The sequence below is a fragment of the Carassius carassius genome, chromosome 29 (genome assembly GCF_963082965.1).
Source record: "Carassius carassius chromosome 29, fCarCar2.1, whole genome shotgun sequence".
In the NCBI taxonomy this organism is placed as follows: Eukaryota; Metazoa; Chordata; class Actinopteri; order Cypriniformes; family Cyprinidae; genus Carassius; species Carassius carassius.
The window spans coordinates 23554556-23571669 of record NC_081783.1 but is presented as its reverse complement, the minus strand read 5'-3'; the positions used below and the strand labels follow the sequence as shown (position 1 = coordinate 23571669).

The window sequence follows — 17114 nt, the reverse complement described above, 5'->3', positions numbered from 1 at the left end:
TGTGGCATTTCCTTCCTTACAATGAAAAGTGTAGAAGCATAGAAAAGTCACTGACTTTCGCCATTCCTTCTCGAAAAAAAACATTGTGCGCTGCGCTTGCGTCAGACTGTTGCTGGCTGGACATGATTTAATAGTGAGTTATTAAAACCGCGATAATCAAACACGGTTTTAATGATAATTCATTTTTAAACGATATTACTAACCTTCAGCACATTTTATCACGGTTATCAATAAAACCGGTTATCGTCCCATCCCTAGTCTCTTCTAAATAAACAAAAGAATTAGTACATTATTACTTTTAAAATAATGGTCGAAACATGCAAAAAAGATTATTGGTCACACACTTTATTTTAAAGTCCTATTCTCACAAAGCTGATAGTCTCAAAATGTTTATTTGAATTAGCTGATCTTGTAACGCATTTCAAGCTGTCCCACTGTCTTTGTTTGGCAAAACTGTGAAGCATAACAGGGAATATGAATCAGAATCATATTTAGCTGTGACGGACACATGGACTGTTGCTTACATTTAAAAGCTAAACACATTTCAAAGTCTGATATGAAGAGGATCACATCCCAAAACAGTGGCACGGATACCTGGCACAAGCACTGTGGAGTTTTTAGTAGAAAATATTTGGCATTTTTCTCTGTTGTTATGTTGTTGAAAGAATGTAGCAGAAACTTGCCTGAGCCTGGTTAATGTTGTTATCACAGGAAGTGAATGGTGGGATGTGTGGAGTACAGGAAGTGGTACAAATGAGGGTGGGAGTGATTACAGAATGCCAGATGTGTTGGCTACACGAGTGTATGGATGAATAGATGAATGTGCAATAACTTGTGTCACAGTTAACTTAGGACATTGCATGTCGATGCATTGATGCTTGCCATCAATGGAGAAGTGAACTGGTCAGACAGTCATACATCTTGCCGTTTTTAAACTGGAATAATCCTTGTCAAAGTGGTGCATGTCAAACTAGAGTGCAAATTTCCTTCACATCCTGTTTGGCCGTTCCTCCGGCCTGGAGCTGCAGTCTGTCATAGATACTGTTTGAGAGTTTCCTCCTTGAGAGCTGGAGATGTTCCAGAGAAGAGTCTGATCCAGGATTAGGCTGCAGTCACTCATCAGGACAAATACTGAGGCCTCAACTGGTCTGGAGTCTGTTTTGGGCTGCTAGTATCAGCAAGTCTGCTTCTTCAGATAGGGTGGATCCGCTGGAGTGACTCGGCTCCAGTGCTGTAATCTAACATATGAGTCAGCATTGGCTTATCGCCAACACCTCCTGTGAGGCCTTGGGTGTTACAAACCCTCTGACAGGGGTGTGGGCACGCTCTCGTGAAGGACAATATTGACAAACATACTGTAGAAGACAGACCGGTTCAGTCTTTTTATTTGAATTATTTAATTAATTTGATGTTTTGTGATAATAGCTGAGAACATGTTTCCCCCCACCCCCAACTCGTGCCCCCTCAAAAAAATAAAGCGTGCATGATGCCCCTGATATCAGTGGATCTGAAAATTTTGAAAGTGCTAAGTAATTATAAAAATTCTAATTTTAAATGCCCTACAAAAAAGGTGTACAACAATAAATTGACATCATTTGTTCATGTTTTTTGTTTTTTATTACAACAGAAATAGCAGAGGTTAGTATATGAATACAAATAAAGAAAACCTGAATAAATCAAAAGAGAAAATAAAGTAGATTAATAAATGTAAAGTAAAGGTTACAGTTAGAATTAAAAGTGCTGTCATGTTATATTATAGGTTTTATATAATATAGCCAACTCAATAACCCTAATGAAGTGAGAATGACCTCTTTTTACTGAACCCAAGGTACTTCAAAGAAAAGTGACAAATGCTTTTATTAAAAAGCAAGTGTTCGCCCAAATGCTGTCATCATTACTCACTCTCATGTCTTTCCACTCCCATAGAAGAAGAAATTTTACCAAGTAAAATAATTAAACCAAAGCTGAAATATTTCTATATGATATATCGAGACATTGAGTTTAATTTTAAAACATTTTATTGCAGCTCAACAAATTTAACAATCAAATTAATTTTGTTGGTAGAAAAAAGTCTAATATGTAGGCTACAAAGCTTTGCTCACACCGAAGTCGAAGTTTTGAACCACACAGCTTTCTAGATTCCTATTATAATTACTAGAGTCTGTTCGCGAAGTTTCACCGAGCAATGGTAGACTGCACCTTTACACAAAAGTAAGAAGGCCAAATTTCTTTGGAACAGCATGAAAATGAAAAAAAAAGAAAATAGCTCACGACTAGAAATAATTACTAATTAGTCATTAAAAGATGTTCCTAAGTTTTAAAAAAAATTATATACAAGATTTTTATTTATTTTTTTTCTCCAGAATAACTATTCAGGAATGGTTTATCTGACAAGCTCTTTTTCTCAACAGTGATTGTGACATCATGGCCTCAGGATCTCCAGACGTCACAGTCACTACTGAACCATCAGAAGCAGCAGAAGAGTGTTCAGGTAACGTTCAAGTCCCATTGTGTGTTTTAGCATCCATGCGAACAACAAGAACATCCATCTCACTCTGTCATACATATTTTCCTCACATAGAGATCAGACGTGAAGTATTAGGACACTCTGAACTCAATGAAGAGACACATGATGCTAGGTCTCACTGACAGGAAGTCATGTAGCACACAGACAAAGCCAACATTTGTCTCTCCCATACTAGTATGCTTTCCGCTGTCCGACATTTAACCTTTCTCTCCAGTTTAGTGTGGGAAGAAGGAAGCCCAGACTGCTGGAGTCAGATCCTGCAGTGCAGACGGCAGGCCTGCGTGGTGATGTGGAATAGCCATTTCCTCACTATATAGGGTGCTCACAGAGGCCCGATAATCTCCTCTATCGTATTGTGGGGCCATTAAGTTCAAGAGTTAGTCAGTGGCTAGGGTGTGTTTGGGAGGTGTTAATCTTGTACAGACTTACCACAGGATGATGATAATTGATCCATGACTGGGGTTATGTTCATTAAATTCATGGCCGTTACCTTTCACACGAGTCAAAGGATCCATGTATAGTTTGTATGAATGTATTTTTTTTAAATCACATGTATGTGAGACAAAATCTTCACTCAAATAAATGATGTCTAATATTAGCCAATGTTTAATAAATAAAATATAAATAAAATATTTACTTGCCAGTGTGTGAATTGGAGGCTAGGTATTAGCACAGATATATTTTCACTCACCGAACACACTGAGTGAGCGCTTCAGAGATTCTCTGTCCATTGGGCGATCTGTGTTTATTTCAGTTTATGGATGCGCGGCGCACCTGAATTTGGCGTAAAGCGTTAACTCTAGTGGAACAGCGCAAGACTCGCCATCGCTTCTGTGAGAGCAGAGAGAGCGAGAGAGTCTTACATATGTATGCAGAATTGACGTGCTAGACGTAAAACATATTCTTTGTTGTATTTTCCTGTCAAAATAATGGAGTTACTTTGTTTTTTTCAGCTTTTAAGAACTGCTGGGTTTTCTGGTAGTGGGCGGGACTAGTGCGCAAACGACAATGGAACTCACACAACCTGATTAATATTCATGAATCCAGCAGCTTGTTAATCCTTAGTGTGTTTTATACTACTATTATTATTATTATTATCATCATCTTATCAGTATTATTGTTAGTTTTTCCCTATTTTTTATTTAAATTTTTTACACACACTGAATGACCAAACAAAGAACCACCACAAGTCTTACACCATGCGACTTACAGTGCATTCAGGCTATCAATTTTTACCTATATATTATAATATATATACTATATATGATGTAATGTATATATAATGTACTTTCAGAAATTTGTAAAAACTGTGCCATTTTACAAACATATGCAGTATTATACAGTATGTGTGTGTATGTATACAACCCGAATTCCGGAAAAGCTGGGACGTTTTTTAAATTTTAATAAAATGAAAACTAAAAGACTTTCAAATCACATGAGCCAATATTTTATTCACAATAGAACATAGATAACATAGCAAATGTTTAAACTGAGAAAGTTTACAATTTTATGCACAAAATGAGCTCATTTCAATTTTGATTTCTGCTACAGGTCTCAAAATAGTTGGGACGGGGCATGTTTACCATGGTGTAGCATCTCCTTTTCTTTTCAAAACAGTTTGAAGACGTCTGGGCATTGAGGCTATGAGTTGCTGGAGTTTTGCTGTTGGAATTTGGTCCCATTCTTGCCTTATATAGATTTCCAGCTGCTGAAGAGTTCGTGGTTGTCTTTGACGTATTTTTCGTTTAATGATGCGCAAAATGTTCTCTATAGGTGAAAGATCTGGACTGCAGGCAGGCCAGGTTAGCACCCGGACTCTTCTACGACGAAGCCATGCTGTTGTTATAGCTGCAGTATGTGGTTTTGCATTGTCCTGCTGAAATAAACAAGGCCTTCCCTGAAATAGACGTTGTTTGGAGGGAAGCATATGTTGCTCTAAAACCTTTATATACCTTTCAGCATTCACAGAGCCTTCCAAAACATGCAAGCTGCCCATACCGTATGCACTTATGCACCCCCATACCATCAGAGATGCTGGCTTTTGAACTGAACGCTGATAACATGCTGGAAGGTCTCCCTCCTCTTTAGCCCGGAGGACACGGCGTCCGTGATTTCCAACAAGAATGTCAAATTTGGACTCGTCTGACCATAAAACACTATTCCACTTTGAAATAGTCCATTTTAAATGAGCCTTGGCCCACAGGACACGACGGCGCTTCTGGACCATGTTCACATATGGCTTCCTTTTTGCATGATAGAGCTTTAGTTGGCATCTGCTGATGGCACGGCGGATTGTGTTTACCGACAGTGGTTTCTGAAAGTATTCCTGGGCCCATTTAGTAATGTCATCGACACAATCATGACGATTAGTGATGCAGTGTCGTCTGAGAGCCCGAAGACCACGGGCATCCAATAAAGGTCTCCGGCCTTGTCCCTTACGCACAGAGATTTCTCCAGTTTCTCTGAATCTTTTGATGATGTTATGCACTGTAGATGATGAGATTTGCAAAGCCTTTGCAATTTGACGTTGAGGAACATTGTTTTTAAAGTTTTCCACAATTTTTTTACGCAGTCTTTCACAGATTGGAGAGCCTCTGCCCATCTTTACTTCTGAGAGACTCTGCTTCTCTAAGACAAAGCTTTTATAGCTAATCATGTTACAGACCTGATATCAATTAACTTAATTAATCACTAGATGTTCTCCCAGCTGAATCTTTTCAAAACTGCTTGCTTTTTTAGCCATTTGTTGCCCCCGTGCCAACTTTTTTGAGACCTGTAGCAGGCATTAAATTTTAAATGAGCTAATTAAGTGGATAAAAGTGTAAAATTTCTCAGTTTAAACATTTGCTACGTTATCTATGTTCTATTGTGAATAAAATATTGGCTCATGTGATTTGAAATTCCTTTAGTTTTCATTTTATTAAAATTTAAAAAACGTCCCAACTTTTCCGGAATTCGGGTTGTATATATATGTGTATATAATAAGTATTTTTATAATTGCTGATTGGAAAATATAGACTAGCTTTTAGTACTGACTCAAATATTCTGAATTAGTAAATCAAAAAAGCTCATTTAGATTCACTGACTAATTAATTTGGTAACCCTTCCTGCAGGCTACATTATTGCAGATTTTACATTACACTTTGAATGTTTTTAATTGTTCATCTACAGTGACATGCTAATTGCTGGAACATTGATTCTAGCAAGTGAGTTAAGTCATCTGAATCATTTAACAAAAAGCTCATTCAGATTCATTCTCTGATTCGTTTAGTAACGTTTCCAATAGATTACACGATTATACCTTGAATTGTGGTCGTCAGTATTTTTTTCACATTGATAAACTTTTGAGTCATAGCCTCAAGTGTAGGTATGTTCAGATGGTTCATATATCTTCACTAAGTTCATCCAACCAATAATATCCTCCTTTAAAGCTTGCATTGTAAGGCTCTTTGCTCATGCTGCAGTTAGTGGACGAAGGTAGAAAAAGCAATCACGTCTCTTTACTACAAGGGAGAGGCCTGAATGGAAAATATGAGTCATAGTAGTGAACGGGACTGTATTGTTCACTTAAAAGATTCATTTCAAATTACTGAGTTGAAAATGCAGTGAAGAGCCTGAGAAAAAGACATGATTATAAAATATTAAGTTAATTTAGAATTTTGATACTAGTTTAAACGTATAGTATGGAATTTTTGGCCACTAGGGGTCACTCAATCAAAATAATAACATAAGACGTACTTTGATGACGTCGGGAAAGAGCGTAGGCTCATGGGAGTTGTTGTTCATTGGAACACGCGCTCTGTCGCTCCCCACATTTTAACTGAGGCCGGCGACACACTGGATGCGTTGCGCAAGCGTCTCAGCTGCGTGGCGTGTCAGTTTTTAATTCGGCTCCCATGTTAATAGGTTAGAGCTTGCAGACTGCCTGCGTGAGGCGCGCGTCTCAGGTGCGGCTCGAGCCGCACGGAAAGCACGTGCATGCTAGAAATAGAACCGACGCCTATTTTTCACGCGACACGCAAGCGTGTTGGAAGCGTTTCCAGGCAAAATATAATAGGAAAATATGTTTATATGTAATTTTGTACACAAATACATATTAATTCATGACATTTTGATGTTTGAAAGTCAATAGGTAAGACATAAATTCAGATATAAATGTAATTAAAAAAATTAATAAATAATTATCGATTTTCAAATATTGCACCTGTCAAACATAGTCTATTTTGCCGTCAATACTGTTGACGGTGTTCTTTATCAGTAGGCTTTATATTTATGTTCAACATGAAGTATAGATATTGTTGTCATGAAGACAAGAGCCTGGTCTGTCAGCGGTCTCCCTCTATGTCACCTAAAGCAGCAGCAGCACGGTTCTGGTGTGTAAAGACACAGAAAACGCGAGGCAGCCGCCACGCAGCCAGTGTGTCACCGGCCTTAGTATTTTGACAATCACGTATTTTCGAACGGAGAGATATATGAATTGTCAGACCCCTATCAAATCAATATTCCATCTAGCTAGTAGTAATATATGTTAAAAAAACACGGTTGCCTTTCGTTAATAATTATAATTATGTTTATACTATGATATCGAACAAGATAGTGAACTGCATTTGAAGCTACTTTATCCAGCTAGATATAGAACGCATGTAGATTTACATTATACTCTACATGAGAGCTAGTCCGTCTGCGTTTTACACAAGACATCATCGTTTCACAAAATATACGGATAGATATAGTTAGCTGAATGGATGCATACCTGTTTATTAGAATGCAAGCATCTCTCTGTAGTTTCAGCTTGTCACGAAGCTCTCTCTATCTTGGAAATGCAACTCCTATATTTACCCGTGTCTTGTTTCTTCTCTTGTCCCAAAACCTTCTCAGGTCATTTATTTCACCCGTACGTTTGCGCTTCACAGAACGTGCAGGCAAAGCATAATCATGATCCATAACTAAGTTATTGATTGAGGTATAAATACTAATATAAACAATATAAATATAAAATATAATAGTCAAGGCTAGCTACTACTTTTTCTTCTTCGTCTCGTCTTTGCTTCTGTTCACCTTTGTATTTGGCGGCTCCGCCGGGTTCCGCAGGAAGTAAGATAAACTAGAGGGGTCAAAGTTTATATGACGTCATAGACGGGCGACAAAGCGGAAATAAAGAAACGTGCCTTGTCTTCTAATTAAACTATAATTTTCTCCGGATTTGAAAGTTCGTGGAAACTGTCGGGATAATGTAAGTACACAACTAAAAAATATATATAACATAGATATAGTGATATCTGCTGTTTTTAAAGCAGAAAAATTACATATTGCGCCTTTAAATATTAGTAAATTATTTTGACAATGATAAAGTTAATTTATTGGAATTTTTGCTGTGCATAAACAGATATTGTTCATCCCTGAAATAAAACCTTGGCATAAACAATGCAAACCTTTTCTCTAGGCCACTTAGTGTTTAATGTGGCTGCATTTAAACATACTGGGGCTCTGTTCTTAAAAGGCAATATTTAGCATCCCTTACTGTGTAATCACATAACCAAGCATTGATTGGTTTATAAGAGACAGTGGGATCTCTCACTATGTGTTGTTCACTGCCTTTAGACCGGCCCCAGCTGGAGACTGTAGGCTTTGCCAGTAGAGCTACATCATGTGACTCTCCTCAAGACGACAGTGAGAGAGACAGGATGTCAGACAGCAAGGGAAACCAATACAGAAAGCCTAAAGTCATAATCGAGTCCTCAAAGACTGTACGGAGAGCAGTAAATTCACTCACCAAAGCTATGATTTTATTCTCCAGAAATTTTTATTGAGTTGAGTTGAGTGAGACTAGCTCTGTTCCAAAACCTACCAAGCTGCGTACCTAGACAGCATTTTTAAGGAATCACCAAACATGAAGACTGTTCCAAAAGGTATGCGGTAATATAGCTAAAATACCTTATTTTGGCCAAGTCGATTCAAGAATGCACTGTGTAAAAGCAAAATATGACGAATGGTAAAAGTAATTTATATCATGACAACTCTTGGAATATGTTAGCATGGTAATGGAGATGACAGTGTTAAAGTATTTGGTCTTGTAGGAATAGATCTGCTACACTGCTGCTGCTGCTGTTGGTTATTGCTGTTGTTGTAGATTATTGCTGCTGCAATACAAGTACAGGAACTTGATACTGCCAGTGCATATGGCGATACGGTGCTGTGAGAATTTAAGACATACTGCTGCTGCACAAGTAGCATATAATAATAACCCTTAGCAGATCTACACAGGTGGAGCTGGGGAAGGTGGAGGGTTTCAGAGGAGCTTAGCAGTAAGCTCATTAGCTGTGCATGCAATATGTACCAATCAGCTTGTACCAAGTAGTTTAAAGCTGTGAATATCATCAATTTGCATTAACAAACCATCAGCCTGCGCCATCTAGAGTTTCATGAGAGAACTTGGCATTTATGCCAAATTTAAACTGCAAAGGTCTTACAGAAGTGCTTCTGAAGTGCCATTCAGTTCTCTTTAAATGGACTGTTTAATGCTGCTCAGAGGAGGCACACCAGTTGTACTAGTGGCAGAGGTGGGTCAAAGCAGGAATAATTTATTCTGGCTTTTATGCTGCATTACATCTTTCTCTTTACACAGATTTTTGAGCAGGCACAGAGCAGTCTTAACTCAGCTGTGTAAATATACCTTAGGAGTATCTTGTTGTCAGCCAAATTCTGTTGGATTGGAGTTGTGATTGGAGTCAGTGGTTGTTAGGATAAATAGATCTAGGATGTTTAAAACAGTCAAGATGGCTTGTGTTTTTTTTTGTTTTTTTGTTTTTAATCTCCCCACCACGAGTGCAAGCCATCACTGTGAATTGTGTTTGTTCTCACAATTCTACTAGCGTGTGACTCTAGTAGAAGGTCATCATACCAGTCTTGTTCACGCAGCGGTACTTCTTTAAAGACCACTGAAACTGACCTTTTAATGTTTGTTTTGGCTTTTTAAGCCTTTCTAGCTCTTAACCTTTGGGATGAATAAAAGTAATCTAATTGTTAAAACTGACTGAAATCCCCAAAACTGCATCCACAACATCTTAAGCTGTGCACTGCAGGTGATGTCAAAGTCATATGTCATGATTCATGAAAAATACACACTGAATTAGCGGCTGTTTCTATTGGCCACTATACATAGATATATCTATATGATGAAAACAAACATTTTATTGTATTCCAGTGAACTGCATCATTGATTAACTAAGAAACCACTTGATTTAAAGGGGTCATATGACTTTGCTTTTTAATGCTCTTTTTAAAGATTATTATTTTGTGTATTTGGTGTAACAGAATATGTTAACATCCTTTAATGTTTAAAAAAAACATTATTTTTCAAACACTGTACATTATTGTAGGTCCTCTATGCCACGCCTCTCTCAAACTCATAGTTTTCTACAGTCCCTCCAACTGACAAGCAAAGTCTGCTCTGATTGGCCAACTGACTTAGTGCATTGTGATTGGCCGAACACCGCAAGCACTTATCGGAAATGTAACGCCCCTTTCCATAGTTTTTTTTTTTTTTTTCTAAATAAATGTTAAAGAGTTAATAATGTCCTTAGTTTTACCATCAATTCAAGCCCGAAAGAGGAACAGAGTGGCATGACAGACACAGTGATGAAGCTCATATGTGTTTGCAGTACACAAGCCACAGACGGTTAAGACCGTCTCTGTTGTGTGACCGTCTCTCTCTCTCACACGCGCGACACACAAAACTCTGCATTGGAACATTCAATAGCAAATACATAAACAAATAACAAAACATACTTCCAGCAGCTAATTCAGAAGCGCCAGACTGTCGTAGCAAAGTCATAATTACCTCATCAGTTCATGAAACTGTCATTTATAAAATGCGTTGCTGTTCTGTTGTAAGTAATCTTAAAGATTCCTAAATGCATCTACTTTCAGAAGGCCAAATAAAGTGCTTTTGCTTTCGTCTAGATACACACAGCATCTCCCTGACATGGCTGCTTAACACTAACTGTGGTTACTGAAATCATGCCTTTTTTCTTTGCGTGAACTTTTGGGCGGCATTACACAAATATTTCCACATAGTGACGTAAACGTGGGGGCGTGTCTGAATGAGCCGTTTTATGGGGGCATGGCAGATTCTTAACTTTTATAAAGAATATCTCTTTGGATTTGAGACTTTAGTCTTTGCAACTTTACAGATCTTCTTCATGCACCAAGAGCTTGTGACACTCCAAAGAGAAAGGAAAAATGTAAATTGCATTATATGACCCCTTTAACACTAAGGGCCCTATTTTAATGATCTAAACGCAAAGTGTAAAGCACATGGCGCAGGTGCTCTCAGTGCGTGTCCAAATCCACTTTTGCTATTTTAACGACAGAAAAATGGTTGGTGCGCACGTGCGCATGGTCTAAAGGGGTTGTCCCTATTCTCTTAATGAGTAATGTGTGTTTTTTGGGCGTAACGTGCAATAAACCTATCAGAGTCTCATCTTCCATTCCCATTTAAGAGCCAGTTGTGCTCGTGCCTTGACCAATTTGCTATTTATGCATTATGACATGTAGGCACACACACACACACACATATATATACATATATATATAATTTAGCCTACAAAAAAAATCTTATGCATTACAATCCTTTAATTTGTATTATTTGGCCTGTTTGTGTGCTACTGTTTGTGTGCGTCCCTGTGTTTAATAAGCAGCGTGTACGCTCTTTAAATAACAAAGAAAAAACATTGCGCCAGACTTCAGACCAGGTTTGAGTTGGTCTATGGCGCAGTCTATTTTCAGCTCCTTAAAATAGCATTGCGCCAGCAATGCGCCTGAACACACCTCTTTTTTAGACCAGCACGCCCATGAGCGCAAAATGAGCGCAAATGCATTTACTAATTAAACGACGTGGCGCTGGACGGGAAAATGCGAACGGCGCCGGACTGAAACTAGCAAACACACTTGCCTTACGTCGCATTGCGCCGGGTGTATTATAGGGCCCTGAATGCAGTATTGGGGCTATGTGTTCAACAGTTGTGTGTTCAGTTGTGTGTTCAACAATATTGTTGTGTGAAATTATTCAATATAAAACCTCATTGGGCCTATTAACAAATTGGTTTTTAAAACGAAAGTAACAGTGGATCAATTCTACAGCCATTTCACTAATACAATTAGTACTTTAATGGCAACTAAAGATAAATGAGTGTTACATAAGCACACAGGAGGGAATATTCATGGGTCTACAATGACATTTTGTTAAATAGTTATTATATAAACACATTGATTATAGTATTATACAATCCACAGTAACTGGCTGTCAGATATACTTCACCACGGTCAGTGGGACTCCTCACTTTACCATCTTGACCCCAGTGCAATGGTATTTGCATCATAATCTACGACGTGATTGTTTAAACATGCTGTATATATAATTTCTAAGACTCGAGGGCCTGCAAACATGATTGTCTGCCAGTTGAACTTATTTTGTTTAGATAAGTGAACACTTACTGTAAGCACATGTTCGATGTTTGTTTTATGCAAGCCTTTTAAAATTCTAGATTCTCCTATGAGATGCCTTCAAAAGTGGTTCTCATTTAAATATATTCATGTTGTGTTTTTAATCCAGGGAAAAAGAAGTCCAAATTCCAGACGTTCAAGAATTTTTTTGTAAAGAAAAAGAGGAAGGAAAGTCCTGCACCATCGAGTGAAAGTGGTTTAAAGGCCAGTCAATCAAGTGATGACATCAACACCTCAGAGCCAACCATCAGCCATGCCAACAGCGACAATGACTGCGGGTGAGGGAATACAGTTAAAATCACTTCCATTTGTATTACTATACTGCATTTATGCTACATTATGTTTTATATACATTCTTAATTATATATAATGTAATTATTATATTTGCAAGATATTCTTTGTGTATATTATAGTACAGTACTTTTTCCCATTTTCTCATATATTATGCAGTATTACACTTTACCAATTGTTTATGACATATAAACTTTTCTCTGCTTCATTGAAAGATCCAAGATCAGCATGGGAAGCAAAACCATGTCACATGATAGTGTGTTCGTGACTGATTCGCCCTCATCAGAGACTCATGAGGGTCTGGGGGAATCCCAAGACAGCATTCATGGGAAAGTGAAGTCTCTGCAGGTATTCCAGTCTGTTGTGATTTATTCATATATTAATTGTGTTTTATGCCCATTTTTTATTGTTGTCATGATTCGATTGTCAGACATGTTCAAATCTGTATTACTTAATATCATCAAATATATTTTGAGATTGTCCTGTTCTAACGGTTTAAAAACTTTTTATTCAAAGTTATTCAAAGTGCCCCAAATTCCAAAACCCCACACTGTAAAAAAAAAGGGGAAAAAAAAAGGAAAAAAAAAATAGGTAAAAAACATTTTTCTGGCTCTGTTTTGTGCCATTTTTATGGAGAGTGGCACCCGTGTGCTCAGATGGAGTGTATAAGTATCTGTTTTCTTTCCTGTTGTCTTTCTTTAATGAACATTAGTGAAGGCACTGGACTTTGGTATAAAATTTGCAGGTCTAAGCCTCCGAAAACAAAGCCTGAGATTTTCACTCCTGATGTTTTGCCATCAGCACAGTCTAGACAGCAGGGATCATTGTCAATGTCACGGATAGACAGAAAAAAACAAAAAACAAAGGTGAACTAAAACAAGGACCTTAAACAAATGTGTATGTGATGTTCAGTAAGTTTATAAACCTTAAATGTATTTATGTGAGTATCAGTATTTAACCCCTTCTCTACCACCCCCCAATTTTGGCATAGGGACATAAATGACATACGCAAAATAAAAAGGTTGCTGCTCATGTGTCTTACCAACTAGATACATAATCAACATACATTTATAAAGCTGACATTTAAAAGTTTACTGCACAAGACTCAAAATTACTCAGAGCATTATGAATATGTAGATACAAATATGTTTGTCTCACTTGTGTCTTGGCTTTGATTAAAGGCTACTTAGCATAACTTTCTTGTTGCGGTTAGCGTATTAAAATTTATTTACATTTAAAATTAAATTTATGCATTTAGCAGACGCTTTTATCCAAAGCGACTTACAGTGCATTCAGACTATCAATTTTTACCTATCATGTGTTCCTGGGGAATCGAACCCCCAACCTTGCGCTAGCGCAGTGCTCTACCAATTGAGCTACAGGAACTCATGTATTACCTGTAGACATACCAGATAGACACTTTGACACTGAGCCAGACATGAAAAGAGCTCAGCAATGAAAGTTACCAGTCCATTAAGAGTGAAATCAGCCTCTTTCAGACATTGTTTGAAAGAAGCAGATCAGCTAAATTAGCTTACACAAAGCAGAATGAATTGTCTAAAAAGCATGGACTGAATATTTTCCTTTTTTTATAAAGGATATTTAACTGAAAATTCTGTAATCTTACACTAGCATAACATTTCTTTATATATATATGTGTGTGTGTGTGTGTGTGTTTGAAAAAAGTATCTTATGCTCACCAATGCTGCATTTATTTTATCAAAAATACAGTAAAAATATCAATATTGTGCAATATTACAATTTATAGGGTAACTAAACCCCTGGTCAGAGCCTGACTCCACCCACTCACAATTTTTGAAAAATGCTGAAAAGTGGGCAGATCACATCGGAGATAGAGGGGACGAACCTAGGGCGGGGCTGAGTGCGTGGGGCGTGAACCTGAGGCCTGCAGTGATGGATTGATTGACAGCTGCTGTCAGAGTCGCTAAAATGGAGAGTGACTGTAATGACGCAAGTAACTTTGCAACAGAGCGATCATTTGAAGTAGAGGACTTTTCTCCCCCACTTTCACCTGAAGTGGAGGTTGTCGAGGTGTCTGTTCATATCAATTCGAGCCGTTGGCTCAAACTGCGGTCTTAACTCCCTCACCGTGTCGCTTTTCAGCGCGAGCTGTGTGGAGAAGCCCATTTCCACCTCCATTATATTGGAGAAGCAATCCCGTGTAAAATGCAGTTTGCACACTCCAGCTCTAGGCGGGAACTTGCGGTCTTCCAGGCCAAATGCATGCAACCACTTGCGCCTAATTTTAAAGTCTGCTGGTAAACTATGCAGTCCAGCAGTGCTGTTGCAACCAGTAACACTAAACACTCGTACCATCCTGACCACTGTACTAAATACAGATAAATCTACGCTAACTTGAAGATCTAAATAACTATATATTTGCTATGCTAAATAAATGCTATAATAGTCTATCCTGGTCGTTATCAATACTCGCAATTCCAGCTCCTGACTCACTACAGTGATTTTGACGGAACAAGATGGTTTTATACTGCCAAGGGCGTGGTAGCTCGTACCAAGGGGTGTGGTGAGCTGGAAACTGCATTCGTCACCTGCCACCGCTTACGTCACTTGCCACCGCAACATCCAATAGCAAAAATCAACTGCAGTAGCCACCGTTCAACCTGAAGAGGGCAGCACTCAGACCTTTTGACACCATATATTGTAGAATTAAAACACTTTATACTCAAATGTCAAAAAAGTTACTCGAATCAATGAACAACACTAATAAAGCCCCATTCTTACAGATCATTAACTAAAAAAAGTTGGTTTAGGGTTTAGTTACTCTTTAAATAACCATATATTTTAAAATGTAAATAATTTATTCCTGTGATGTGAAGCTGAATTTTCTGCATCATTTCTCCAGTCTTCAGTGTCTTAAACATGATCCTTCAGAAATCATTCTAATATGCTGATTTGCTGCTGAAGATTTCTGAATACAGACATTTCTTCTTATTTCTGATTGTCATCCATTTTCTTTTGATTTGTAAATATAAATAGTTTTATGTAAACCATTAACCTTTTTTTTTTTTACAGGATTCTTTGATGAATTGAAAATTCAAAAGAACATTTATTTGAAATAGAAACTTTTGTAACTTAAACTTTACTGTAATTTTTTTTAACAGTTTAATGCATCCTAGCAAAATAAAAGTGTTATTTTATCTTTAAAAAAGTATCATTCAGAGCTTAAACTTGTAAATGGCGGTGTCTCATGTCAACACATTACTGTACAACATAGTATGTAGTAGAAGTGTGTGATTAATCTGTTATTAAACAGTTATTGATAGTTCACGTTTCTGTCCTGTCTGTAGCTGCAGTTGAAGCAGGCGATTCGTCTGGGCTCTCCACCATCACTCCAGTGCGGGAGGAAAGGAGAGGACACAGGGGCTCTTTCTGAAGATGATGGTCTTCCCTGCAGCACTGTGCTGGCCACACCTCTTCACTCAGTACGCCTCTCCTCACTTTTTACTTGCATCAGTATAGACTAACTGATTTCTATAGCACAGATATAGCTTTGATCTGTAAAATTCACAAACCACTGAAATGTTGCACACAAACTTTTAAAATCAGACTGAAATGATCAGAAACCTTGTTAAAAATAAACTTCATTTCTAATGTTGAGATGCTTCAGAAGGACCTGCAGAGCTGTAGGTGCTACACACAAACAGAAACAGCACTAGGTTTGACAGCCTTTGACACGTTTTACTCTTATCATTAGAAGTATGGGTGTTTTTAGATAAAAATATCTTTCCTACTTGCTTCTTATTAGCTTACTGTGACTGACTGGTTTTGATAAATATTCCCTGGGATGGAAGTTGAGAGTTTTGAAAGTTTGTTTTCATAGCATGTAGAGCTTTTTTATATGAAAAGATGAACCAAATTTTGAATCTTGACGATTATGTGTTTTAGGCCTTTACTTGCTCCCAGAATTGTAAGTGACGACACCCAAAAAAAAAAAAATTCTGTCATAATTTACTCACCCTCATGTCATTCCAAACCTGAATGACTCTCTATCCTCTGTGAAACACAAAAGAAGATTGTAATGATCTTCAAGGTTGGGGTAAAGGAAGGAGACCAGGGTCGGCGTACGGGGCTCGTGAGAAGCTTTATTTACAAAATCAAAAATAAAACAAAGAAACAGTCGCGGCAGGTGCGCGCACTTCGCAGCTTTCGCTTTCACTTTCACTTTACTGTCCGTTTCCGTAGCCTTCTCGGTCCAGCACGAGTCCCCGTCTCTCTCGTCCTTCGCCAGCTGTCGCGTTCCTTAAATGGTTCCCCACGCCAATCACTGCAACGAGATCCAGCTGTTACTTGTTTCTCACCTGAACCACTTACCGCCGCTCGTCTCTTCACTCGCTCTACCGTTGCAGACTTCGCTAAACCACGCCTCCCCCGCCACATACCCCCACCGCCCGACTCAGGCCGGGGAGCCATCCGGCCTGCAGCCCCCCCCTCCCCCCATTCCTGGAGAGGAAGTCGGCCACAGCCATCTGCGCCCCCGGCCTGTGAATCACCTTGAACTTAAACGGCTGTAAAGCTAGATACCAACGGGTGATTCGCGCGTTGGTATCCTTCATGCGGTGGAGCCACTGGAGGGGCGCGTGGTCCGAGCAGAGGGTGAACTCCCGTCCCAGGAGATAGTAACGAAGGGTGAGAACCGCCCACCTGATGGCCAAACACTCCTTCTCTATGGTGCTGTACTTAGTCTCCCTTTTTGAGAGCTTTCGACTTATGTACAGCACCGGGCGGTCCTCCTCCCCCATCTCCTGGGACA

The 17114-nt window shown here is 38.6% G+C and overlaps 1 protein-coding gene across 6 annotated transcripts in view; it reads left to right on the top strand.

The window, feature by feature from the left end:
* LOC132109941 (CRACD-like protein) overlaps positions 1 to 17114 on the top strand; it is a 57341-nt gene that overhangs the window by 23510 nt on the left and 16717 nt on the right. For 5 of the 6 annotated variants that reach the window (XM_059516421.1, XM_059516419.1, XM_059516420.1 and 2 more), the window contains 4 exons: positions 2412 to 2491; positions 12141 to 12309; positions 12538 to 12670; positions 15652 to 15786. In XM_059516421.1, coding sequence (XP_059372404.1) covers positions 2412 to 2491; positions 12141 to 12309; positions 12538 to 12670; positions 15652 to 15786 — 517 coding nt within the window. Of the gene's footprint in view, positions 1 to 2395; positions 2492 to 12140; positions 12310 to 12537; positions 12671 to 15651; positions 15787 to 17114 lie in introns of all 6 variants that reach the window. The other variant, XM_059516424.1, reaches the window with a different exon arrangement.